This window comes from Rhinolophus ferrumequinum, chromosome 17 (assembly GCF_004115265.2).
Source record: "Rhinolophus ferrumequinum isolate MPI-CBG mRhiFer1 chromosome 17, mRhiFer1_v1.p, whole genome shotgun sequence".
NCBI classification, from domain to species: Eukaryota; Metazoa; Chordata; class Mammalia; order Chiroptera; family Rhinolophidae; genus Rhinolophus; species Rhinolophus ferrumequinum.
The window spans coordinates 39964298-39991162 of NC_046300.1; the positions used below are offsets into that span (position 1 = coordinate 39964298).

General features: G+C 35.3%; 1 protein-coding gene across 4 annotated transcripts in view; it reads left to right on the plus strand.

The window, feature by feature from the left end:
• The window catches only part of RASA2 (RAS p21 protein activator 2), a 102107-nt gene that overhangs the window by 37216 nt on the left and 38026 nt on the right, over window positions 1-26865 (plus strand). For all 4 annotated transcript variants that reach the window (XM_033132538.1, XM_033132537.1, XM_033132539.1 and 1 more), the window contains exons 4-9: window positions 392-486; window positions 9330-9406; window positions 20239-20322; window positions 21946-22018; window positions 25155-25231; window positions 26216-26317. In XM_033132538.1, the coding sequence (XP_032988429.1) occupies window positions 392-486; window positions 9330-9406; window positions 20239-20322; window positions 21946-22018; window positions 25155-25231; window positions 26216-26317 (508 nt within the window). The remainder of the gene's footprint in view (window positions 1-391; window positions 487-9329; window positions 9407-20238; window positions 20323-21945; window positions 22019-25154; window positions 25232-26215; window positions 26318-26865) is intronic.

Consider the following 26865-nt stretch of genomic DNA (forward strand, 5'->3'; position numbering starts at 1 on the left):
TATATAATAGAACATATGGTTTATTCATAGCATTTAAGAATTCGCAGGATTAGTTTGTACTACCATTGTACATTGCTTTTTATACTGAATGTACTCTAGGTGAAAACATGATTCTGAATAAGTATTAAAAATGCAGTTGCATATAAATACAACTGAGTTTTTGTCTAATCCCCTGATTCAAAATGACCCAGAGAAATTTCTGGTTCTGCCAAGAGGCAAGGAAAAATAAGCACTTTTCATTCGTTAGAATATAGAAAAATGCTTTATAAAAATGTATTTTTCTATCAATAGGTCCAAATTATTTAAAAATATTTTCTACAAAGTATTATATACAACAGTGCTAATGATTATACAAAATGTTTCCTCATATTGTTTTACTTGTTTCCTATAGGAAAAGTAGCCATCAAAAAAGAAGACTTGTGTAACCACAGTGGCAAAGAAACTTGGTTTTCACTACAGCCTGTTGACTCCAATTCAGAGGTTCAGGTAAATATTAAGGCTTCAGCGACGTAGGAGATTGTCACAGAAAATGAGTGAAAAATGAATTATACTAGTTCATATACGTAGAGCTTATTACACCTTATTTTAAATTCTGGTGCAAATATTCTAGACCTTTGAGTAATATATGTAGTAAAAGGAAATGCTTGGCCAAATGAATTCAAGAATAACACGTGACTTTGGGGAGGTTGTATTAAGGGGACATTTTTTTCCTTACTTAGTTCTTTTGTTTGAATCACAGTAGCAAATTACCAAATTTTTTTAGATGGAGAAAAGTTTTAAGGGAAAAAATATAATATGTTTTATACTAACTTTGAAGAGAATCCCTAAATGTCTGTGATTTCATCTATTGCTTTACTCTGATAAACTAGACTTGGGAAAATGTTATTCATTCAAACCATGCCTGAGCCCACAATACAGAACCTTTATTCCCACACTCTACCCTTCCTAGTGTTCACCTTTTCTTTATTTGAAAAGGGTATCATTACTCTTTTTAAGGCTCTTCTTTCCTCTTGGCAAAATAAGAGGTGTTACAAATGTTAATATGTTAGGAAAGATGGATGTTTAGCCGTTTACCTTAACTTTCTATTTGTTTCTGAAAAATCTGAGTTGCTTTTAGAAATTGTTATTTCTGTCTAAAGGGAATTCTTTTTTGTAACTCTATTTATTTATAAAATAGGGTAAGGATTGTGAAACCATTTCCCGAGTGCATAACTGCAAGCAGAATTCTTCCTCTCTAAAAGAAGCTATAATTTGCCCCTGTGACTCAAACAGAAGTTTAGAACAAGAAAAAAGTGCTGTGCACACACCCACAGATAATTGCAAATAAAGTGCCTGTGTCTCTGTTTCCTCATAACCTCTCAAGCATTGTCTTTGATTAAATTCTCAAAAAATTAAGTATTGGCATGTAAAAGCCATACTAAGTACCTTCTTAAGTACAAGATGCAATGGAAACTTTTCCCTTTTATCCACTGTGCCCCATTTTAGTGTTCTTTTCTTTCCATTTGACAATAACTGTTTTTCAGATCCCAATTATACAGTACGGTAAATGATCCAGGTGAGAGGCAATGTGGTGAAGTGGAAAGGGTCTTAAACTAGAAATCAGAAAATTTAGGTCCTAATTTTCATATGTGGTTAATTTACTGACCTTGAATTTTATTTCTATAAAATGGAAATAAAGGTTTCCATGTTGACTCATACAATTGTAAGAATTATGTGAAATACCTTTAAGAGTATTTTGAAAGCTGTTAAATGCTATCCAAGTGTAAAATGCCTATTTACCACCACTTGATCAGGTGGCCATTTCCCTAATATAAACCTTTACGAAAAGGCAGATGTGAAAGATTTAAAGTACTAGTTTTTCTTTTTTAATAGTTTTAACAAAACGCAAGATAAGAAAAGGCTTTTGAGAATTTGATACAAAATGAAATTTGAGGATTATTTTAAGATACAGTTTCTAAAATCCATTTTTTTCTTATGACCAATGTAAATTTGCTAAGTGATTTAAGGGCCCTAGCACTCAAAAAGTAAAAATCTCTATAGAATATTCTCTATAGAAGTATAATGTCAACTTTTTAATTTCTATGAGTTATTTTCATGACCATGAGTTTATTAACCTCTACAGCTCTTTTTCTTAAATGATATCTAATTAGTAAGAGCTATTCACTATTTAAAATAAAATTTGGAAGGACAAGTACTTTAGGAGGTGGGAGGAATGCATAACACTTTTCGGGTTAATATGTACCATTGGGAATATTGTTGTTTGGCCCCAAAACTGATCTAGGAATACTAAATTAACTTTGTTAGTTTAACATAGGAAAGCAGTCTAGGATTCATACAAATCCTATTTTGTCAATGAATTTGTTCACTTGCATAAATTTTATAAAATTTTACAAAAACATCACGGAAATGAGAGTCATTGATGGAGACATAGGAAAAAGCTACGAGACAGATTGCGTTCAGCAGGAATTCCATCTAATAATTGCTGTTAGTAATTATAACAGTATATACCAAGCACAGTATTAAGTACTTAAGATACATTATCTCATTTAATCTTCAAAACAGAATTAAGAGGGATAGGTGGCATTACCTCCATTTTACAAATATGGAAAATGAATTCATAGGTTTAATTGATGTCTCCAAAGTCACAGCACTATTAAGTGATGGGACCATGATTACAATCTCTATTTAGAATCTTGTCTGGTTATAAAACTCCTAACCACCGGCCCTACTGCCTTTCACTATTCTGTACTGTTGGTCATAAAAAGGCTCCAACAGAGATTATTAGGAGAATTTCTTAGGGACCATCGGAGGAGTATAAGGAACAGAAGCCTACTCAAATAAGCTCAAAGAAAAAGGAAGGGGCATTAGAAAGTTCCTAAGGAACTTCTTGGAGTATAATTACAGGAACTTCAATTTGGCCAGTAAGAGCTAGAAAGTTGTCAGACATTTACAGGGACACTGCATCTGAAGTTATGGTTGGGGTCTTACAATAGTAAGTCTAGTCAAAATTATTTTTGAAGAGTTTTCAATTTCTCATAAAGTACACTAAAATATTGGGTAGTTGGTTGACCTCTACATAAAATCTTGCATTTGGGGCCATCGTGAAATTAAAATACATACTGTGTCTTTAAACTTCCACTCAGTAAGCAGTAAATCCTGCAAGAGGCACATGGGACATGGGAACTGAGACCCACTGCTTCATTTCTCCCTACCCATATGTTCACTGAACTCAGTGTAAGTGCTCACTGTTTAAGTAGTATTTTTTTTTATTTCCCTTTCATTTTGTAAAGTGAATACTTAATGTTTTCTCTCAATCTGTCCTTCTCATTTTAATAACTACTCACTTTGCAAAATGCAAGGGAAAGGAAACCATACAATTTAATGATGAGATGCTGTTACGTTCTTTTTCTATGTCTGATGAGAGACTACGTGTCTCTCCCTTCTGCGTCTCTCTGTAAATCCACTCTGATCTCTTGTTGATAGCTATAAAAGAAGGCCATGTCAGCCTTCGAGTATACATGGCCAGACAGTCCCCTCACTCTCTGATTCAGTGCTCTGCCACAATTTAGAGAGAGAATTTGGCCAAACTTGGGTCAGATGTCCACTGCAGTCTAATTTGGTGTTATTGGGGGTAAAGTCACGGTAGAGAAGTCTGTTTTGCGGCTTTGGGTAGGCATGTCCCTTAAGAACAGGATTTGGGTAGAGGAAATGATTGATCTCTCTACTTGAGAAGGGAGAATGTTTGATTTCCTATCTCGACCACTAATTGGCATTTGTTTCCAAAATAGTGCTGACCTTTCTATGGTTGTCTGAGGATCTTCATCTGTGAACTGAGGACTTCAATATGTAGGATTCCCTTCAGTTTCATTAACGTGCGAAAACATAATTTAGCCCTCAAATGAAAAGATCCCAATAGTTAGTACTAAGATGGGTTTTATACCAAAACAGTTGAAAAATTGCCAAGAACTCTAACCTCTTACCTGGACTTGTTTCCCAGGTGCTTTATTATTTCGTTTAATGTTAGTTATTTTCAGTTTTCTTTTCAAACATTCAAGATACTGCTATTTCATGAATGCATTTTCTGCACTTTTGCAGTTTTTCCCTCTGGATTGGACTATTGTCTATCCATTCTTATCTGCCTTCAGACGCCACAGTGGGTCAGAGAGAGCACAGACGGCTCTCACTATGACTCCCCATGACATTGTGTCACTGCCAAGTCTAGTGGGCATATTTTAGTCCTTTTCTTAAGTGATTTTCAGCAGCTTTTGATATTGTTGACCACTCTCTCCTTTTTGAAGCATTCTTTTAATTTCTGGTCCTGGTTATCATCCTACTTCACTTGGTGTTACTCCTCCACATTCTTTGTCATGTAAATGAAGTTACATGGGTTGTGTTGGTGCCTCTTTCTGTAAATTCTCTTTTCGCTTTGGTGATCTGCAGCCATGCTGTTAGCTATTTGGTCCTGGAACTCACAGCAAAGGTCTTTCCTGTATTTCTTAGGTGCTATGATAAAGAGCATACCTTCACATAAGACCGATTAAACCAAATCTCCCACATGGAGAAACTGGTGCTCTCATTAATATGGGTGTTTGTCTCACATAACTTGTACAAGCAGTAAATCCAGATGTACTGTCAATTGCATCCTTTTAATGTAATTACTTAGTTAATAAGTCTTTACCAACAAGCTAATCTTGAATTTCTGGATCATGCCATAAGTTATTGATTGTTTTGTAGTTTTTCTTTTGTAACATGGCTTCTGCCCTCCCTGTTTAAACAAGTATTAAAAAAGAAATGTGTTGATTATAGCTAATAATACGTACATCAGGTTTTTTTGTTTACATGCCCAATTAAGACATAATTGAATATAAAGATACAATTTGTTGTAAATTGATTTTTAAAAAATCGTTTGTAAATTTATAAACATGAAATAGCAAAAGAATGAGCCTTCTAGATCATAAGTACTTCTTTACGGAGAAAAACAAATTTATCCAAACAGAAATAAGAGATAGTGAGTAAAACCTTTATTTTGTTTTTCATCTGACAGGTAGTTAGGTCCAAAATTATTTATAGATTTAATTACTATATATGAAAATATCTGTCAGAAATCTAGAAGTTGGAGGTTTTTTTACCCCCTCATAAGAAGCAAAATTTTTACCAGATGAAATGTACTGTGTTCCTTTGTGTGGAATAGTTGTTAAAATTTAGTGTTTTGTGATTGAAAACTAAAAAAAGTGTTTAGACTTGTGGTTTTAAGTGCATGCGTTGTGTTTTGCTACCTATATTCATCTGAATTTCCCAAAGTGTATGCAGAAATTTACGTATCCTGTATGTTACCAAGAATAACAATGTAAAATAAAAGTAATCACAATCTATGTGAAATATTTGTAAAAGTAATTGAAATAAAGTTAGCATATAAAATATTAAGCCTTCAGACAGTACAAGAATAATACCAGAACAAAGTTCTAAACATACTAATACAAATTAATATGCTATAATTGCATATACCACCCTAATATAATCAGTGCTATGAAATACATAGAATATATTCCAAAAATTTGGTTTATTTTTAATTAAAAGTAGAGACTATGCTGCCAGATAGCTGATCTTCCAATGTTTTGTGACAGATATAAAAGGTATACTATTTTGTTATTGAATCTCCCTTAGGATATTGGATAAGAAAATAGTTGTGGACCAAATCATATTGCATGCTTATGAGCAAACATAGTTCCTTGTCAAAGTCTTACAGTTACTTCTTTGTAGGTAACGTCTCTGTTTTTTCTAGTTGCTTTTAGGATTTTCTCTGTATCTTCTGTTTTCAGCAGTTTTACTATGCTGTGCCTACGTGTGGTTTTCTTTATCCTATTTGGCTGTTCCTGGGGGCTCTTGAATTTTTGCCTTGATGTCATTCTTCAGTTTTGGAAAATTCCGGGCAATTATCTCTTCATCTTTTTTTTTTTTCCTTCCCTGTTCTTTTTCCTCTCTTCCTGGGACTGCAGTTACATGAATAATAGACCATTTTGCTCTGTCTCTTATGCTCTCTCCCTCCCATAGTTCATTTGTGGACATTTTATGTTGGCTAATACGCCTTCCATTTCACCAATCCTCTTTTTAGCTGTGGCTAATCTGCTGTGAAATACATCCTCATTTTGGTCTTCTTATTGCTTAATTCTAAATTTTTCATTTGATAACATTTTATACTTTCCACTTATTTGCTAGGTTTTTTCCATTTTGTTTTCTGTCTTAAAATTTTTTTCAAACAGCTATTTTAACCTCTGTCAGTTAACTCCAATATCTGCATCACCTATAAATCTGCATCTTTTTTGTCAGTTTTTTATTTTTGTTTTGGTGTTGTCTTGTCTTCTGGCATGCTTAGTAATTTTTGATGGAATGCTGGACATTGAAATATAAAATATTTTAGAGATAATTTGAAACTCTGAGTGATACTTCCTTTTTTTTATTCCTCCAGAGATTTACTTTTGCTTTTGGCATGTGAGTAGGTTAGAGGCAGTTTACCTTAATCCAGTTAGGGATTTGGCTGATTCCAGGCTAGGTTTCAGTCTCTGTAAGGAAGGACTGGTCTATGTTGTTCATTGTTACTCCTCAGGCATAATAGTTCAGAGGTTCCAACAGGAAGCTTGGGTGTTTACCAGGGCCACTCTATCTTGGTGGGCCCTGGTCTCCAGTTTTTATCTGCCCAGTACCATGAGACTGTGGAAAGCTTTGATTAAGCTGAGTAGCCTCTCCGGCCACTGCTGAAGTTAGGAAATCCCATTCAGCAAGCTTCTTCAGATGCCTTACCAGCAACTTCTGTTTTGCATCTCATTGGCCAGAACGGTATCATATGGCTATCCTTAGCCACTATCCCTGGCTTCAAGGGAGACTAGGAAATGTTTTGCTGAATTCATAACTGCCCTGTCAAGAAAACAAACAAATAAATTGTTTTGCTGCAATCCAAATCTACTAAATGATGACAGATGTAAGTAAAACCGAACTTTTGTGTGACTGTAGTAAGGAATGCTAAATAATTTTTCTAAAATGTACACAGATTTAGGTTTCTGACCCTTAAAAGGAGCTTCAAATAATTTTTAACTTTTTGTTCATTTTTCTTTACTAAAAAATAACACACACTAGTAGTAGAAACTAAAAAAATTTAGATGAGCGAAAGAAAAAATTTGAAATTTTACCAATCAAAGGTAAGTTCTAACAATGTTTTAGTAGATGGCCTTGTAGTAATTTTACGTAGTAATATATAGTATATTTTATTTTTACAAATTAGCATTGTATTATGCACCCTATTTTGTAACTGGTTTCTTTTACTAAGTAACATTTCCATGTTAAAGTATACAATGAGGTAATATTTTACAGTTTAGAAATTATAATTTCCTTAATTTAACTCATAATGCTTTTTAATTTTAGTGTTCTACACTAATAGTATGCATCCTGTGTGTTTACCTGTTTTGCCCCCACTCTTTTCTTGACCAGGTTAATATACAATTATGTTATTGTTGACTCATACCAAAGGGTTGTTCTGTTTAACAGCCCGTGGTGGTAATGAACATATTCAGTAGGCTCTGACTCAGTGATAATGATTCCTGGTAGAATCCCATTAATTATCTTTTTATTTCTAGGCTTCACTTGATACAGTACTATGATTTCTAGTTGTAAATGAAATTATTATACTTTTTCTCTACTCTATTTTAATGGATCTTAAATTGTCTTCCAGTAGATTCTAGATATTTCCTGAGAGACAGTTGGGAGTACCTTGTGAGCATACAATTTCTATCATAAAGTGCATATACATTAAATAGTAACACTGCCTTGAGATGCAAATGTTGGTGCAGTTTGGCTAGGCTCACTCATTAGCTAAGTGATACACATGCCGGTGTGACAGCAAACATGATTCAAAACTCTAATTGAATAATAATACAAATTACTAGAGATGGACCTCTTCAGGGTCACTCTTGAACAGAAGGAGTTGTGAGTATTAAATGCAGAACTAAAACAAAAGACCTATTTTATAAATTACATATGATTTTATAAATATTTGTGCTTAGATTTTTAGTGGAAGATTGGCTTAATGTAGTTCTAACTCCACCTAACTGCTAATTTTACTACCACTGATGCCTTTCTTTAGAGCTTACCTTTCTTATGCAGATTTTTGTGTTGAGATCTGTCAATATTTATTGTTCAGCACTTAAACTATCTTTCTAACCCTGAGCTTTGTAGTTAGTGAACCTCAGATTCACTCTTGTATAACAAATCCCCATAAAATAGTGAGGCTGATTCAGGTTAGATTTCTGTGAAAGAATGTTGGGAAGTGGTTGTTCCAAGGAGGAACAGTGACTAGATAACAAACTTGCTTACCTCTGGTGAAATTATTTATGTCATCAGCCCCTAGACATCACACCCCAGAAATTTCCACTTGGCACCGTGGGAATTTGTCTTGTCAGCTGGGTGGAGGTAATCTAGCACTGATTCTTAACCAGTTCAGAATTGCTCATCACCACCAGTGGCAGAGTAGAAATAGCAAGCGCTAGATTATATTGTTCCTAAGCCTTTGTTTCTTAAGAACTTGATAGTTTCTTAAGAACTTGCTTTAAATTTATTCTACTGACTTTTTTAAAAATCCAATTATTAATAGCTATTTAAGAAAGTAAGCCTTGGTTTTCAGTATCTCATTTTTTTCATCAAAGCTCTTGGCCATATATTGTTATCTTTTGTTTATTGTCTCCCCAACTAGATTGTGAGATTCTTATAAGCAGTGACTGTGTGTTATATGTATATGGATTCCTACCCACTCCCATACTGCCTCCTAAAATCCATAAATCTTTATTAAGAGAAGTGTTGACAGATTGTCTTACTAGCTTTAACTTAGTTTTATTGTTTTAGAATTACATAATTTCTCTTTTAATGATACTACCTCCGTCCTTATTGATGGTTTGTCTTTTCTGGAAAAAGCATTCTACATTTTATAATTTGCTTTTATTTCAGAGTTTTCTAAGACATTAATGTTATCTTTATTTGTAATTCTTGATAATTGAGATACATAAATATTTGTTGAACTGGGAATGAAATTCTTAGATTTGAATACCATGTTTGATATAAGCATTTGGTGCTTATCTTTCAGATTTTGATCTACATTGTTGGTTATTAGTCATTTAACAAGTACTTAGTGTGGGCAAAACCATGTGCTAGGAATCACTAATATTTTAGTTAGTATGGAACTAGATATTATGAGTATCATTTGAAAAAGTATATACCTTTAATTAATAGTTTGTCAACAAAATAGACTACTCAGTTTATAATATATTTTTTTTTTGTCGTTATAGGGTAAAGTTCACCTTGAATTAAAACTGAATGAACTGATAACAGAGAATGGAACTGTGTGCCAGCAGCTTGTTGTACAGTAAGCATATTTCTTTTACCAAAATCAACTAAAAATAATTCTCCATTTTATATTCTTTGAATCTTAAGCCAACTCCTTATTTTAAATTCTTCAGAAACTTTTTTCAGAAATGAAACTGCTATGCCATTCATTTATTAAGTTGATTTCCAATTTATTTTCTCCTATTTAGTCTGCTCGGGTTATGATGAGTCATTAATTCATTCAACCAATATTTATTATTGAATGTGGGTTAAATGCTAATATAGGCAATCGGATGTTATAGGATCACAGATAAGCGTGTCTAACTAACTACCTGGCAGGAGGGAGGTAGAAAGGCTTCCTAGTGGAGGGCCTCTAGGAACTAGGACACCACAGAGCAGGGCATTAGTGACCCTGGGACTAACTCTAAATGCCTGCCTGAGATTACCAGTATTGATTGTTACCTAATTTGAATTCCTTTTTTCCTTTTTTGCCCTCAAGTCATTTTTTTTAATCACCCAAACTCTAATCTTCTAACAGTTCTGGGAATCTAACCCAATCCTTGACCTTTTCCTTCTTACCCAGATTCTTCCTCTTCTAAATGTTTTTTCTGTCTTTGTCTTAACTGATAGCTGAATATCTCCTGAGATACTGTTTCCTCTACTGTCTTTTCAGTCAGAGGCTGTATTTTCCACCATACCCAGATACCTTAGAGCCAGGGAGTAGGATAAATGTTGCTCTACTATTGCTGCTCCAAGCTATGATTTATTCTTTCTCTCTCTCTTCCTTCCTTCCTTCCTTCCTTCATCTCTCTTTCTTTCTTTCTTTTTTTTGGTTTAAAACAACAAAAATTTATTCTTTCACAGTTCTTGAGTCTAGAAGTCCAAAATCAAGGTGTTGGGCAGGGTTTGTTCCTTCTGGAGTCTCTGAGATAAAATCTCTCTCAGACCCCTCTTCTAGCTTCTGGTAGTTGCCAGCAATCCTTGGCAATTCCTTGGCTTGTTGACATATCACTCCAGTCTCTGCCTCCATCTTCAGTGGCGTTCTCTCCCTGTCTATAATTTATTCTTTTAATTATGAGCACCCCAGCTCCTTTGAGGCATCTGCTCTCTATATAAATATGTATAAATTTATATTTGTTTATATATATTAAATATTGTATGTAATTTACTTGGTTAATTTTTTCTGATCTCTTAAAGAAGGTTACATATATCATGATCCTTAATATATCAATGTGTGTTTCCTAAGAATAAACGTATTCTCTTAAATAACTGTAGCAGAGTTATCAAACTCAGGAAATTTAACAGTTACAATAAAAGTATAATCTATAGTTATTCAATACTTTAATCTACAGTTATATGTCAGTTTTGGCAACTGTCCCAGTAATGTCCTTTAGACATTTTTTTCTCTCCAAGATCCAGTCCAAGGTCATATATTACATTTAGCTGTCATGTCTCTTTAATCTACTTAACTTGTAATCATTTTTAGCTTTTCTTTGTCTTTCATGGTATTAAGATTTTTTTAAAGAATACAGACCAGTTATTTCTTCAATTTGGATTTACCTACTAAAAACAATTCAAGATTTCTTTACAGGTTGTTCCCCCTAGACTGCAAGCGTATAGTGAAAGTGTTCGGATTCGTCCCTCTTCCACTGCTCCCCCCCCTGCTTAGTTTGGTTGTGCTGTACGTGTGAAACACAGTGAGTGGGGTTGGGTTGGTTGGTTTGCATTTAGTTTAATGTTGTTTCCCCCCATCCTTGTTGATTTACTTTTATTTTTTGAATATGTAGAAGAACATTAGCATGACTTCAAAAGTCAAAACTATACCAAATGGCATTACTCAAAAATATGTTCAATCCCTGCTTTCTATACCTCCCTCCAGGCAACCATGATCTGATTTCTGTCCCTGTAATTTTGCCTTTTCCAAAATGTCGTATGAACAGATTCATATAATACATAGTCTGGTGTCTGGCTTATGTAACTTAGCATAACGCTTTTGAGATTCATCTACATTGTTGCATATATCAATAGTTTATCCTTTTTTAGGTGTTATTTCATTTTTTTCTCATCTTAACTTGGTAGATACTGTCATCCTCATTTTACAGATGACAAAATGATGCACAGATTGGTTAAATAAGCCCAGGTTCATAAAGGGAGTAGTAGAGTGGATTTGACCTTGCAAAGTTTGACTTTTTAAAAAAAAAAATTTTCTTTCAGGATAATCAGGTTTACAGGAAATTGTAAACTACAGAGAGGTCCTGCACTCAGTTTCCCTCAATGATTACATCTTACGTAATTGTAATGCAATATAGAAACCAGGAAATTGACATTGTACAGTGTACAAGTATTATATATCATTTCATCGCATGTGTAGATTTGTGTAACCAGCACCACAATCAAGATACAGAAGTATTCTGTCACCATAAAGATCTCTTTATAGTCACACCCACTCCTTCCCCCACCACCATCCCTAACCTTTGGCAACATCTAATCCGTATCTATAATTGTGTCATTTCAAGAATGTTATGTAAATAAAATCTTATGATACATGACCTTTTGAGATTGGCTTTTTCAATCAGATCCATCCAATTGTTGTGTGTGTTTCTTGTGGATAGAATGTAGTTGGGTCACTTTTTGAATGTACTCTGCCAATCTCTTTTATTTAGTGAATTTATACATTTACTTTTGATGTATTATAATTATTGATATGTTAGGCTTAAATCTGCCATTTTTGTTTTGTTTTCTGTGCCCTTCATTTTCTGTGTTGTTTTTTTGTGAGTTACTTGAACATTTTTTAGAATTCCATTTTGACTTATCTATAATGGTTTTCAATCTATAGTGTATATCTTTGTATAGTTTTTTTAGTGGTTGCTTTAGGTATTACATCATACATCTATAACATCGTAGTCTGCTGGTATTGACATTTTACTAGTTAGAATAAAATGTAGAAATCTTAACTTCTTCCTAACCCCTTTACCATTCACCATTTGTAATATAATTGTCTTAAATGTTTCTTCTATATACATTGAGAACCACATCAAAGAGTGTTATAATTTTTGCTTCAGCCCTTTAACACAATTAGGAAACGTTAGAAAATTGTATTTACCCATATTTTTGCTCCTTCTGTACTCTTTTTTCCTTCCTATTGTTTCAAGATTCCTTCATCACTATCTTTATGTTTAGAAAATTTCCTCTTAATTCTTTTAGAGTAGGTCTACTGGTGACATATTTTCTTTGTTTTCCTTCGTCTGAGAATGTCTTGAATTTTTTCTTTATATCTGAAGGATTTTTTCACTGAATATAGAATTCTTGGTTGACAGTTCTTTTTTTTTTTTCCACATAAAAACATGTACCACTTCCTTCTGGCCCCCGTGGTTTTTGATGAGAAAGTTACTGTCATTCAAATTGTTTTTCCTAGGCAGATAATGTGCTGTTTCTCTCTGGCTAGCTTCAAGATTTTTCCTTCATTTTTATTTTCCATGTGTTTTAGTTTGACTATGATATATCTTGACATAGATTTCTTTTGGTTTATCCTGTTTGGTTTTCACTCAGTCTCTTGGATATATAAATAGGTCTTCTGCCAAATTTGGGGAATTTTTGGCCATTATTTCTTTTAGTACTTTTATCAGCCCTGCCATTTTTCTCTTCTCCTTTTGAGACCTCAGTGGCATGAATGTTAGAGCTTCTGTTAGAGTCCTATAGGTTCTTGAGGCTCTGCCTACCCCTGCCCCACAGTCTATTTTCCTTCTATTGTTCATTTTGGGTAATTTTCTATCATTCTGTCTTTAAGCTCACTGAGTCTTTCCTCTGTCTTCCTCATTCTGCTGTTGATCCCATTTATTAAGTTTTTTATTTTGGTTATTTCTAAGTTCTAAAATTTCCATTTGGTTCCTGTACTGTATATCTTTTATTTCCTTGGTGAGAATGTGTGTGTGTGTGTGTGTGTGTGTGTGATTTTCTTTTTTTTTTTTTTGCTGAAACTTCCGTTTTTTTCATTTATTTCAAACATGTTCATAATTGCTCATTGAATCATTTTTATGGTGGCTGCTTTCCCCTCCTTGCCAGATAATTCTGACGGTCATGTTATCTTAGTGTTGGTTTCTGCTAATTGTCTTTTCTCATTGAAGTTGAAGATTGTCTGGTTTTCTGGTATAGTGAGTGGTTTTCAGTTCTGTCCTGGACGTTTTTGGTATTATGTTGTGAGACTCTAGATCTCATTTAAAACTTCTGCTTTAGCCAAACTCCTCTGACCCTCTCCTGGTGGGAGAAGAGGAGTGCCTACTCTTTACTATCAGGTAGAAGTCCGGGTTCCTGACGTAACCTCTGTTCATACCCCTGGGGAAGAGTGAGAAGCATTCCTTGTTACTGCTGAACGGAGTGGTAGTTCAGGCTCCCATTCGTCCTCTCCCATGACCAGGCTGACCGGGACCAGGGGACTGCCTCATTACTGCCCCATGTGGCCTCCACTGACACCAGGGCTGGGAGGAGTTAGCTACCCACAGAAAGTGGGGAGAGCCTTGCCTTCCCACTCCGCCTTCTCTGACACTGCCCTGCCGTGGAGGGGGAGGATGCCTTGTTGATCTTAGGGGGGATGGAAAGCCAGTGGTCCCTCCTGACACCATGGGGGGAAGGAGCTCGTTACAGCCTGTCAAAGATGGAAGTCTAGCTTCTCCCCTCAACATTTGGCCTTTTGTTGATGGGGTAAGGGTGGAGCCATGGTGTTTTCATGGTGTTTGTTTGGAGTAGGTGGTTATTATGTAAAAATGGTTTCTGTCTTGGTAAACTGCCCAGTTCCTTGTCCTTTGGCTACAGGGAGCTGGATTTTTCTTAGGGCATGTTTTTTGTCTATGCCCCTTGGTGTTTCCAGGTTGACACCTTCTCTCCTCCTCGGTCTGGGATATATAAAGTGCGGTAGTCCCCCGCCCCCCATCAGCATTTTCACTTTCTGTGGTTCCGGTTACCCACAGCCAACCACAGTCCAAAAATATTAAATAGAAAATTTCAGAAATAAATAATTCGTAAGTTTTAAAAAATAATCAGGGCATGTAGAAAGGACATTGAAACCAACTTGAAGGAGCTCCAGATGACCAAATCTGGGACAATTTGAACATCACAATAAATAAAGGTAATGGTGGATTAAAACCTATAGAATATTAAACGAGATGAGTTTGTAACCTTTTTTCTATGCAAAAGTCTACATATCATTAAATGAAGTCCTTTTTGACTATTCAAAAAAAAGCCTATAGAATAAAATATACACAAGTCAGTGCTGATATAAACAAACTAATTAATGAAGTAGGACAAATGATGGAAATAGAAAACCATCATTGGCCATCACTACAATAATAATTAGTGCATGGACAAATCATCTATAGATGCTAAATAAGTGGGCCTAAGTATGATGACAAGCAGCATATTTGCATAGTCTCAAAGAATCTCCCCATAGATGTCTGATAGATACCACCTTAACTGAGTGATCAAAGTTAATATTACCTGTGATGAAGCATCCAGTACCCCCTTATATGATGCATTGAGAAAGACACCAAGGTGCATAACCTTAATCTAATCACAAGCAAACATCAAACAAATTAAAATTAAGGAATAGTCTACAAAAGAACTGGCCAATACTGGCAAGATGATGGGACAAAGAAGGAAACTAAGGAACTATTTTAAGATGGAGGAGACTAAGAAGACATGACAACTAAATGCAGTGTGAGATCTTATATTGCATCCTGGACCAGAAAAAGGACATTGGTGAAATTTGAGTAAGGTCTATAGAATAGTTAATATTATTAACTAACATTGTATCAATGCTAGTTTCCTCTTTCTATAAATCTACTCTGGTTACACAAATGTTAACATTGGGTGATGTGTATACAGGAACTTTATATATTATTTTTGCTACTTTTTGTAAGTCAGAAATTATTTCAAAATAAGAAGTTAAAAAGTTTTGTCTGTATCTTGTTCATTCTACCCAGGTCTTTTTTCTGAGCTCCAAACTCATATGTCCATCTGTCTTTTTGGCAACTCTAATTGATGTCTAACAACATCACAAATTTTAATACGTTTAAAACTGCCATGTTGATTCTTACATCTGTCCAGCTCCTCCCCACAGCCTTAGCAAGTGGGACTGTTCTTCACCTAACTGCTCAAGCCATTAATTCTAGGAGTCACTTAAAATCTTTTCTCCTCACTGTCCCCACATGCTGGATCCATTTCTTATTGATTCTGCACAATATTTCTTGAATTTTCTAATTTTTAGTAATGTCTAGTGGCATGTTCTCATTCAAACCAACCATTTCTTACCTTGTCTGTTTCAACAGTTTCTTAGCTGGTCTTCGAGTCTGCAGTCCATTCTCGTGATAGCCACCCAGCGTAATCTTTTAAAACATAAATTAGATCATGTTTACTCAGTAAGTGCTCAGACACTTACTGAGTTCCCATTACAGTTAGAATAAAGTCCAAGCCCCTTATCTTGGACCACGAGATCCAGCGTTTTGACCCTGCCTGCCTCTTTGATTTAATCGTGTGGCATGCTTCCCCTTGTCCATATTCTTGCTGGCCTTCTCTCACTTCCTCTCAATTCCTCAAATGTGACACACTTCCAGTTCAGAGCTCTATATCCAGTCTTCCTTTTGCCTGGAATACCCTTATGCCATTCTACTTCTAGCTAGTTCCTTCTCACCCTTAAAGTTTCAGCTTAAATATCACTTACTCTAAAATAGGGCACTTGTTCTTTTTCCTTCATAGCACTTAACACTATTTGCAATTATTTTCTTCTTTATTGCTTGTTGTCTGTTTCTTTAAGTGGACTCTAAGCTCTCTGAGGGCAGGGACCATGTTTGTCTTATTCACCTGGTCACCCCAGTGCCTGACAATAAGCACTAAGTAAATCTTTGGAACAACTAAATGAAGAAAGAAGGTAACGTTTGTCTTCTTAAAGGATGAATAGAAAGTAGCTAGGCTAGAAAAAGTGAGATTTTTTTCCCCAGAAGGAAAGAATAATATAGACAAAAGTATGGAGGCAAGAAATAGCATGGTGAGAGAGAGAGAGAGAGAGAGAGAGAGAGAGAGAGAGAGAGAGAGAGAGAGAGAGAGAGAGAGAGAGAGAGAAGCCATTTGATGTTACTTAGTATATGAAGCTTGAGTCAAAGATTGGTCAGAAATTGATGAAATAGTCAGGAGCTAGATCTTGGAGGCTCTTCTGTACCGTATAAATTTGTGAAACTTACATGAGCTTATGAAACTATTGGAAGATTTTAGACAACAGAGTAACATGGACAAATTTTCATTTTAGAAAGATCAGATCTGTAACAGCAGTGAAGTATAGAAACTGGGAGGTGAATTTGAAGGTTGTTAGGGTGATCAAGTGAGAAATGATGGATTCTACACCAGAACAGTAGTTGTAGATATGAGAAAAGAAGACAGATGAAGGAATATTTAAAGTGTAGAATCACTAAAACTTGCTGATTGATTAGATACAGAAAGTGAAGAAGAAAAAGGAATTTAAGTGTGGTTTCTAGATTTCTAGATTGTATTACTGGTTGGATGGTGGTGTTTGCAACAAAGAAAAAATGCTGGAGGAGGAGTTGCTTTAATTAAGTGGTAATGAGTTCAGTTTTAGCTGCTCCTGAACATTTAGTTGGGGATTTCCATCAGGCATTTCGGTATAAAAATCTAAAACTCTGTGGTGAGGTCTCATATAGAAATGTAAAGTTAACGATAGTTGTGGCCATGAGAATAAATAGATAGAAGTAGGCTTAGAGGAAGGTTATTAGAATGTAAAGAGAGCAGTTGACTGAGAACGGGTCCAGCAGAAGAGGTAGACTGGTAGGTGAGGAAAACATGAAGGAGACCAATAGATGATATGAAGAAAATTAGGAGAGTAGAGGCCAAGGAAACCAAGAGAGAAAAGGGTTTCAAAGAAAGAGTAGTCAGAAGTATTGTGTGCAGCGAGAAGTCTAATAAGAAGAGCTCTGAAAAGTATGGCTAGCATAATGAGGACCTTAATGAGAGTTTCCATAGGATGCTGAATGTAGAAAAAACTAGGTTTCAGTAGGGCGCAGAGTGAATGGGAGGTCAAGAAATTTGAAGAGACAAACAGAAAAATGAGATAGGTACAGGGTGACATGAGGTCCAGGCACTGATTTTTATATTAGAGAAGCAGAGATAGAGAGCGAGTAAGCGAGAGAGAGAAGTTACAACACTACCTGTTACTATTAATTTGTTTTCATTGTGTGTCATATTTTCTTGATTCCTTGTGTTTCTGCTTATTTTCTGTTGAATGCTAGACATTACGAAGTTGCTGGATATTTTTGTATTCCCATGAATATACTTAAGGACTCAGTTAAGTTACTTCGAAACAGTTTCTTTTTCAGCTTGCTTTTAAGCTTTGTTAGATAAAACAAGAGTTGGCCTGTAGACTACAGGTTATACTTTCCCACTATTGAGATAGCACCCATGAATTACTAGGTTTTTTTGTAGCCAGTGAGACCTCATGCTAGCCATTTATGGGCTTCAGGAATTGTTCCCTTTACTATTTTCAAATGATTCTTTCCTAGCCTCAGGTAGTTTCCTGGCATGTATGTTTATCAGCACTAGCTGAAGACTCCAGGGGGATTCTTGTAGCTCTCTGGAGGTTTCTTCTCCAGAGAAATGAATCATATTACCATTTCTTTCCTCCAGTCCTCTGCCCTTGGAACTTTAGTCACTTTGGCCTTCCCCAGCTGACAGTTGTCTCTTCTCAGGGAAACTGTATGGCAGTGAGGTGGGACAGTCGGAGGGCTCAGCTTGTTTCTTCTGCCATGAGAGATGACTATCCTGTGGTGCTGATTTTCTTCTTTTCTTTAAGTTTTTTTTTTTTCAGGTGGGAGGGATATCTCCATTCCCTGTTACTCTATCTTAGCTACATGTAGAAATAAACATTTGTCTTTTAGTTTAAAAAAAAAAAATCTAAAGAAAAGATCCAGATCACTTTGTATTATAAACAAGTTTGAAATAAATTTATTTCCTTTGTAATTTCTAAAATATGTATTAATATCAAATGCTTTTATATGGGATATATAAACAAGATGTAAGATATTTCGTATACTGTGGTTATTTTCATCATTTTCTTCTCATCTATGGTTTATGATACGAAATTGCCTGGGTTACCCATTAGAAGAATAGTTGTATCCTGGGTAATTAGAAATAGGATATTTCATAATATATATAGCAAATAAAATAATCTGTATTTATAATATTAAGTTTTTCAGAAAACTCAATTTTTAAACTCTTACATTTAAAAATTGAGTATTTCTGATGATTTTTATAGTCTCATACTTTTGGCTTACAGGTATCATTGTTTTGGTTTGTGAGTATTCTCATAGAAGTCTTTGTGTACTGAACTACGTTTTTCTCATTTTTTTTATACCTTATAAAATTGTAGTAAATTTCTGTAATTAAGAGGGATCATCTGTTTTGTACACCTGAAACTAAAAAAAAAGTATAAATTATATAAAAAAAAAGAGCGAAAATGATCATAATGAGTGTTTACCTGAGATAAATCTGGTCTTACAAGAAGAGTAATACAATATATTCCAGGCACAGTAGGAATGAAGAAGGCTAGACTTTAGAAACAGTTAAGAAAGTAGAAGCTGAGTCTTGGTCCACTTTTTAAACATTTTGTATTACTTCATTATCCTTAATTTGTTACTTTCACATAACCCTTTTGAGCTTTAGTTTCTTCTTTAAAATGGCATGATGATACTCTTTGATACTCTGCTGAGAGGCAGTTGTGAGAATTAGATGCAATTTGTGAAAATACATAGTAAACTGCAAATGCTATATAAAAATCAGGTATCATTTTGAGGTTTAGCCTGAGAATGTAAGTTTCACACAGTATGTACAGTGGGAAAGTTTGACTGTGCCTAAGCCTAACATTAATAACCAGAATTATTATCTTGGCCTGTGCTTTCTTTGGTTAGTTTCCATTTTTTTTATTTGATTTTTGATACCCAATTTAATGGAAATGAATCATATTACCATTTCTTTCTTTACTCAACAGTACACCGTGTGCACTTCACCCACATATGTGACCTGTGGGACTGTGGGGAGAAATAAGGATATTACTCAATAGGCCATATCTTTCAACAAAGAATACTTTTCCGCAACACTCAAAAGTTTCTCTTAGTTATTAGGAAATACAGACCCTTAGATGTTAAACTAAATTCATGACGTCAGTATTTAGTGAGAAATTTTGAAGAGTAGATCATTAAGTCAAATTCTTTGTTCTCTGTAAATATCAATGACTATTACTCATGGAGTAATTAGATGCCTTGGTTTTTATGGTCATAAACATTTTCTATAGAATGATGCAGGAGCTGTTACTGAGAATCTGAAAAAAGGCTACAGAATTATGTGAGGCTTGCCCTCTGTATATGAATCAGATTTTAAGTGGAAACCACAGTTGTTTCCTTGTTTCTCATTCATGCTTTAGCAGAGGATATGATACTGTAGATCTGGCTTGGTTTTGTAGTTTCTCGTTTAAGGTTCACACCTATTTCTTTTCCTTTTTAGAAGCCACAGCAGTTTTAGTGTGTTGTCAAACCACAAAATGTACCTTGTTGGATACAGTATTTAGTGGGGGTATGTGTGCTACGTGTTATTTGGTAGTCTCAGTACTGGTTGTGGCATTCTAGTTTAGTCCTATTTTGGAAATACAGCATAAGTAAATAAATGCATACATAAATATATTTGGGGTAGGTGGTATATAAGCATACAACTGCAGACATATGGAAAACAATTTTAACTCTTTGAATGTATTAATTTGTACTTAAAGGTAATGTTTTATGCTGTTTAACTTGAATGTCATATGTTAACTTTTTTTATTCTTAGCATCAAGGCATGCCATGGGTTGCCTCTCATAAATGGACAAAGTTGTGACCCGTATGCAACAGTTTCTCTAGTGGGCCCTTCTAGGTAATGTTTATTGAATTATTATTAGATTTTTAAGTTTTGAAGTTTTATGTAAGAATTACAGAATTAAGGTTCTAAGATCAAATGCTAAATAGCTATTTATGACACAAAATAATGAGTGCTTTGAATGAAAAAAGTCTTTAGAATTCTGTTACACACTTGCAAACACCAACTCCTGTTTTTATAGAAAGAAAGTAGGTGCCATTTCAAATCCGCCAGACTCTTAAGCTGTGGGGAACAGCATCAATTTTATAGTATTTAGTTAAAATGTACTTATAAACTGGACTTTCATTCATCGTCGGCCTTCCTACTTGCAAATGTCCTAGATTTTATGCAGGTAAAATCCTGTTTTAATAACAAAATAAGGCAGTTTCCACAGTTTTATCTGGAAAGCATCTCAGGACAAAAAAGTGCCTTTTCTGTTTATGGCATCTGTGCTCTACAGAGAGAATTCTAAGCTGTAGACAAACTGCTGAAGTACCAGAACATGGTGAAGTGAGCTGTATCATGGACTTAAATTACTCAGGATAATCTATGGAAAAACCTACAGCACATGTACTGTTTTATATTTTATCATTTCATTATGGTTTCTTCCAGAGCTTGACTAGTCTGAAATTTGCCTACATCTTCAAGATTTAGAATCAGGAAATAAAGAGTACAGTATTCCTTCTACACAAACACAACATACACACACACACATGCACCTTTTCACCAACCTTAAGCTCTCTAGATATTCTTATTTCTTAGAAAATCACCAGTAAGTCACTTTGAAAAATGTATTTGTATATATGTATGTAAAATCCTATCACCATGCCCGGTACTTACTGGGTTCTCAGTAGTAATGCTATTATTATTATAGATTGTTTTAAATTTAAAAAGAGATACCCGATCCTATAACATTCATGCTATCAGAGGGATTTAGTTTTTCATGTTAAAAAAGATTTAACCTAGTGGAGCTGTTTTTGTTTTTGTTTATAATCTGTGCATGACAGGCACAGGTGTAATTGTGTAGCAACATACAGATGGAAACTATTTGACATTTGAATTTGTTTTAAAAAGTCACTGTTGGTTTTGATGTTGTGATGTAGTTGTATAAGATGTTAACATTGGGGGAGGCTGGGGAAAGGCTACATGGGACTTCCCTGTACATTTCTTTGCAACCTCCTCTGAATCTATAATTATTTCAAAATGAAAAGATTTTTAAAAAGCCACATTGTTGCTGAAGCCCAAGAAGTAAACTGAGTTAAGAATGCTTTTCGTGTTCCTCAGGTATTTTTCAGCATAAAGGTACTCTGAATCTCATTGTGTTCTTTCTACCATTTATTCTGAGTTGCTTATATGATAAAATGTATTATTGAAAACCCCTGAAGTAAACTTGGCAATCCATCTAGTATAGCCATAAAGAGAATAATGCAATCTTGGCAAATATCGGATATACAAAACTTGTGTATTTTTTAAGTTCTAGAGATACCTCAATTTTTTTCCCCAAGTAATATTTAAAACTACGATCTTCTCTGAGTCATCTTAACAGTTAAACAGAGGTCAGGCTCCCTGGTTGGAAATAGCATGTTTTATAATTGTGTACTATTAAGTTCTACAAGGTAAAACTCTACCACATTGGAACAGGAATGACCAAAAGAAGACAAAAGTAAAGAAGAAAACAAGCAATCCGCAGTTTAATGAAATCTTTTATTTTGAGGTAACTTTTGTTTTATATAAATACTAACAATGAATATTTAATATTTGGTTGACTTCTTTTTTCAAACTACAGCCATAGTAATCATTTTACCACTAATGCAACTAAACATTTCTCTCCTGAAAGCCGTAGAACCATGGTGTTATGCAATGGAGGCCCAGTATATAAAACCAAGTACAGGCAGAGCGCTGATTGATTTGGGGCTGGGGAAGTCTAAGGCCACAGCCACTCCCCAGGCATCCTCAGTGTCACCCTTTTCCATATACCCACCACCTTGTCCAGCCCCCCCCACCTGACATAGTGGCCTCAGGACTCTTCTGCAGAGTACTGTCTGAACACCACTGGTGAAGTAAGTATTACAGCACTTGGAAGATCCAAGGTCTAGTCTCAGTTGACTTTGAACAAAGCATGAAATGTGAGACTCAAATTTCTCCTCTTGTGAAAGGATAACTTTGTTAGAGAAAATAGTAGCAGCCCTACCTAAATGATAGAGTTTTTATGAGGCCCAAATGTAATAAGAATGCTTTGAGACTGTAAAGTACCCTCTATGGACACATGCTTATTTTCATAGGGATCTTCAGCTGCCTTGAAGTTGCCCAAAATACAGTGCTTTGGAGTTCTTTATTGGGGAGCATTTCTTAAATTTGTTAAAGAAATTATTTTTCATATTATTTGAAAATTACGGAAGAAAAGTCAAACTCTCTATTCTAAAAGATTGTGTTCTAACTGTAGAATGTTGAGATTAACATGTAGGGAAGATTTGAAAAATGTTACATTTTTGTGCTTTTTCTTCTTTAGTGTGTTTTTTCCTTGATATTTCAAAGTGGAGAGAGTGAGAGCACAGCTAGGCTTGCCTCATTTAATAAAGGAACGCAGGTTGAAGGAAATGCCAAAATTGGAGTGGGAAGAATTGTGGAGGGGGAGGCAAGGGAAAAGGAAGAACAAAAGAAAATGTACTGATGTGAGACTTTTCCATTCCCTGGCTAAGGATTTAGGTCAGTTCTTCTACATTTATTAATGGCTGTTACATCTAGCGTGGAGTAAGCAAAGAAAGGGCAACTTGCAGTAAGCAGATGGCCCTTTGAAAGTCAAGGCCTGACTGGCTTGCTGTATCCAAGTGTACCTATTAGGCCTTGAAACATTCTTTCAGAAGGCACTTTGTTGAGCTAATTATAAAGATAAAGTTCAGTTACTGACCTCTAGTAGAGCAAGAGACACACAGCACACACACGCATGCATAATGTACACACAGCAGTAAACTGTAGTATATATTGTGGAGGTCAGCTCCAGCTGGGTTAAATCAGAGGAAGAGTTCTAGAGAGAAGGAACATGTTGAGCAGAGACAGAGACAAAAGAGAAGAAAGTTATGTCCAAAGAATGGCAAGTATGGTTTGACGGGAAGGTTTGGATAAGGGAATAATGAGAACTAAGCTTAAAAAAGTAGACTAGGTCCAACTAATGAAAGGCTTTGAGTGCCTGGCTGAGGTGCTTAAATATTAGCCACTGAATGTTTCAAGCCTGGAAGTGACAAGAGTATTGCAGTGTTTTAGGAAGAATTAACCATGATCAGTGGGCCGAGACAGAGAGAAAAATCAAGAGACTGTTGTAGTTTAGCTGTTATTTTGAAAAAAAAAAGAAAAGAAGAAGAAAGGGGTCTGGTCTAAGACAATAATATGAAAATAGGAAGGGACAGATGAGAAAGAAACTGCAAAGGGCAAGACAATGAATTGGTTGTAGAAGAAAAGACAAAAGAACGAGTCCAATGTCCTCATGGTTTTTAATTTGGAAAAACAGAAAACTTAAGAAGAAGGAAAATTAAGTGGTTCATTTTGGGGCATGATGAGCTCAAAGTTCATGACTGAAACTTAAGATGGGTGATGGCTGTGGATAAAGACTCAGGATTTGCTTACAGAGACTCAAGAAAGCCAAGTGAGTAGACGTATACAGTAAAGGAGACAAGTGAAGAAGCTCAGTTCTGCCACTTATAGGTGTTCGACTGTGAGCATGTCTCTTAATTTCTGTACTTTAGCTTCCTCATTTTCGAGATGAGGATAATAAATCGAGCTCTGCCTGCTTCAGAGCCGTGGTCTGATGAACAGAGGAGATAATGGATGTGTAGGCTGTACAGCACTGTGCAGCTGGTAGAGCAAAATGAAAACAAAACCTTGGAGAAAACCCATATGTATGTGTGTATGTTCTGTGGAGGAAGAGGTACCAGAGCAGAGGTTTGCCAGGATGGTGCCTGGGCGAACTCCAAGAAAAGAGTGTTTCTGGGAAAGAAGGTGTAGTTGTGTGATCACTTGTTCAGATAGAGGGGTCAATGAGAGTGAGAACCAAGAATTCATCATCAGACTTGGTGATTAAGAGTGGGGGTTTAGGCGGGTGAGGAAGCCAGATTATGAGGAGTTAACTGTAGCAAGTGGGTGGTGAGGAAGTGGAGGCTGTGAGCATGGATTACAGTTTTGAGATACTTGTCTGTGAAAGGAAAGAGATAGGAGCCCCCTAATTTAAGGGGAGAATTTTTCTTAGACTTGAGTGAGGTGAACAAGCTGGTAGGGAAAACTGTAATTAAAATAGATTGGATGCTTACTGCATACTATGTGTGGGCGGAGTGGTCTTAGAAAAGAGCAGGATCATTTCATTATCTTGCTCAGAAGAGGATGAGAAAACTCATCAGGTAGAAAAACCTTTACGGGAGTGGACGTGTTCAGGTGGACAGTATTTGAGGAAGTTGCTGCCAATGACCTTGATGTTTTAAGTAAACATACGAGAAGGAAGTGTAAGGGTGGCATTTGGTATCTTGAAAGAAATGGAAAAGCCTTCAAACAGTTCTTAGCATGAAATAGAAACACTTTTACTCTTTGAGTCGCCAGCAGATTACCAAAGAGCCAGAGAAACCTCCTGGTGCTTTATGATGAGTTGATAAGGAACAGTATGGAGGCAAGGCTGCTTTTGATATTTTCACACCACCTTATTCTTACCTCCCTGCTACTTCCATAGCTGTTTTTGTATTTCACTTTTGGGTCAGATATTACCTAGGCATTTTCCTCTGTTTAGAACGTTTTAGGGATGATAGTTTTTTAAGTTCATGTAAGAGATTTAAAAAAAATTTTTTTTTACTAAAATATTTTGTTTGCAGGTAACCAGATCCAGTAGTTACACCAGAAAGTCCCAGTTCCAGGTAGAAGAGGAGGACATTGAAAAGCTAGAAATTAGGTATGTATCTTGGAGTTTTACAGAATTACTTTTTTCTGTGCCAAAAGAAAATCCTAAATTTAACTGGAAAAGGTGAATCAAGCTTAATAGAATTTTCTTTAGCAAATTGGTTGATAAAACTTAGAGGAACATGCATCTAATTTAATTTAAATCCAAACTATATTTTCAAAATCTGATTTCTTTATAGAAATAGTCAAGGTATATTTATTTTATAAACAACAATGAACTGTTTCACTCATTTTATTATATTTTTAATTTTTCCCAAATTTAATTGCTCCTTAAATTTCTGAATCATAGCATAATGGATGCAAAGAATATATAGAAAAGTAATTACATATTAGCCAATTTAGAAATAATTTTTTTATTCTTCTTAACATATCTGCTGTCTAACAGAAATTTCAGTGAGGTAAGAAGTCTTATAAGATAATTCAACAGGTGCATGTGTTTGAAGTTTGTGCTATTTCCTAGGTCTTAAATATCTATGCTGTTTGGGAGGGGAAAGTTTTTGTAAATGCATGTATAGGTGTGGTGTTAACAGTGTGTTCATCTAAAGGGTGTATTAATCACATGTTTGGAATGATCAGGTAATGTATTTTTCTGAGTAACCTATCTTTACATGTTAACTGATTCTAATTGAGAAAGAAACTGTAGTCATGTGTCGGTTTCTTTTCTCAAATTCAACAAAGTAACTGTAGTCCTTACTCCTACAGGTTAAAATAAAGCCTAGACTTTGAAACTAGGAAACTTAAGTGCTTCCTTTTACACTATTTAAAATAGTTTCTTTCTGTGCTTATAAATAAAAGCTACTGCGGTATTTTGCTTTTTTAGTTTAGACAGTAAGGTATATGACAGTGTTAACATCTCTTACTTTTAAGCATGTAAAAATAATGCTATAATACAAATCCAAGTAATTTGAAGCCATTTGGTGGCATGTGTTGTCTTAAACACTGTTTGCAAAAAATAAAGCCAGTTTAAAATTTTCAGGATCGACTTGTGGAACAACGGAAACCTGGTTCAAGATATTTTCCTAGGTGAGCTTAAGGTGCCTGTGAACGTGTTAAGAAGTGATTCCTCTCATCAAGCCTGGTAAGAAGACACACATTCTAGTGAACTCCATGTAAATGTACTGTATATGCAAATAAATGCTTACTATAAGCATGTTTAAAATTTGCAAGGGGATGAGCCAAAAGTCATTAACATTAATTGATGTAGTCATTAATTTGTTGTTGCAGAAATATAAGTACATAGGTTTATGACTGGACCTCTGGTACTGTGACAAAAGACCTGAATTGTCTAGGAATGTTTTTCTGTTTGAAAACTAGATCCTATCTCTAAGGAGAAACTGGAAAACATGTAAAGCATTACATAAAAGTTGCCCGTGAGAGAAGATGTTTGGTCACAAATTAACATCTGCAGTTCAGAAGCTTTATTAATGGTCATGGGACCTGTGGATGTTCGAGGGCAAAGGGTTGATTGTAGGGAATCAGCTGCGTAAGGGATCTAACCTGTGATGTTCCTTCACCACACACACCCATTACATGCACTGTGAACATTGCATGTGAACATTACATGCACTGTGAACGGCCCAGGTGATATTTTCTAAATGTCGAGGGTCTAGATGTTGTTGAGCTGAT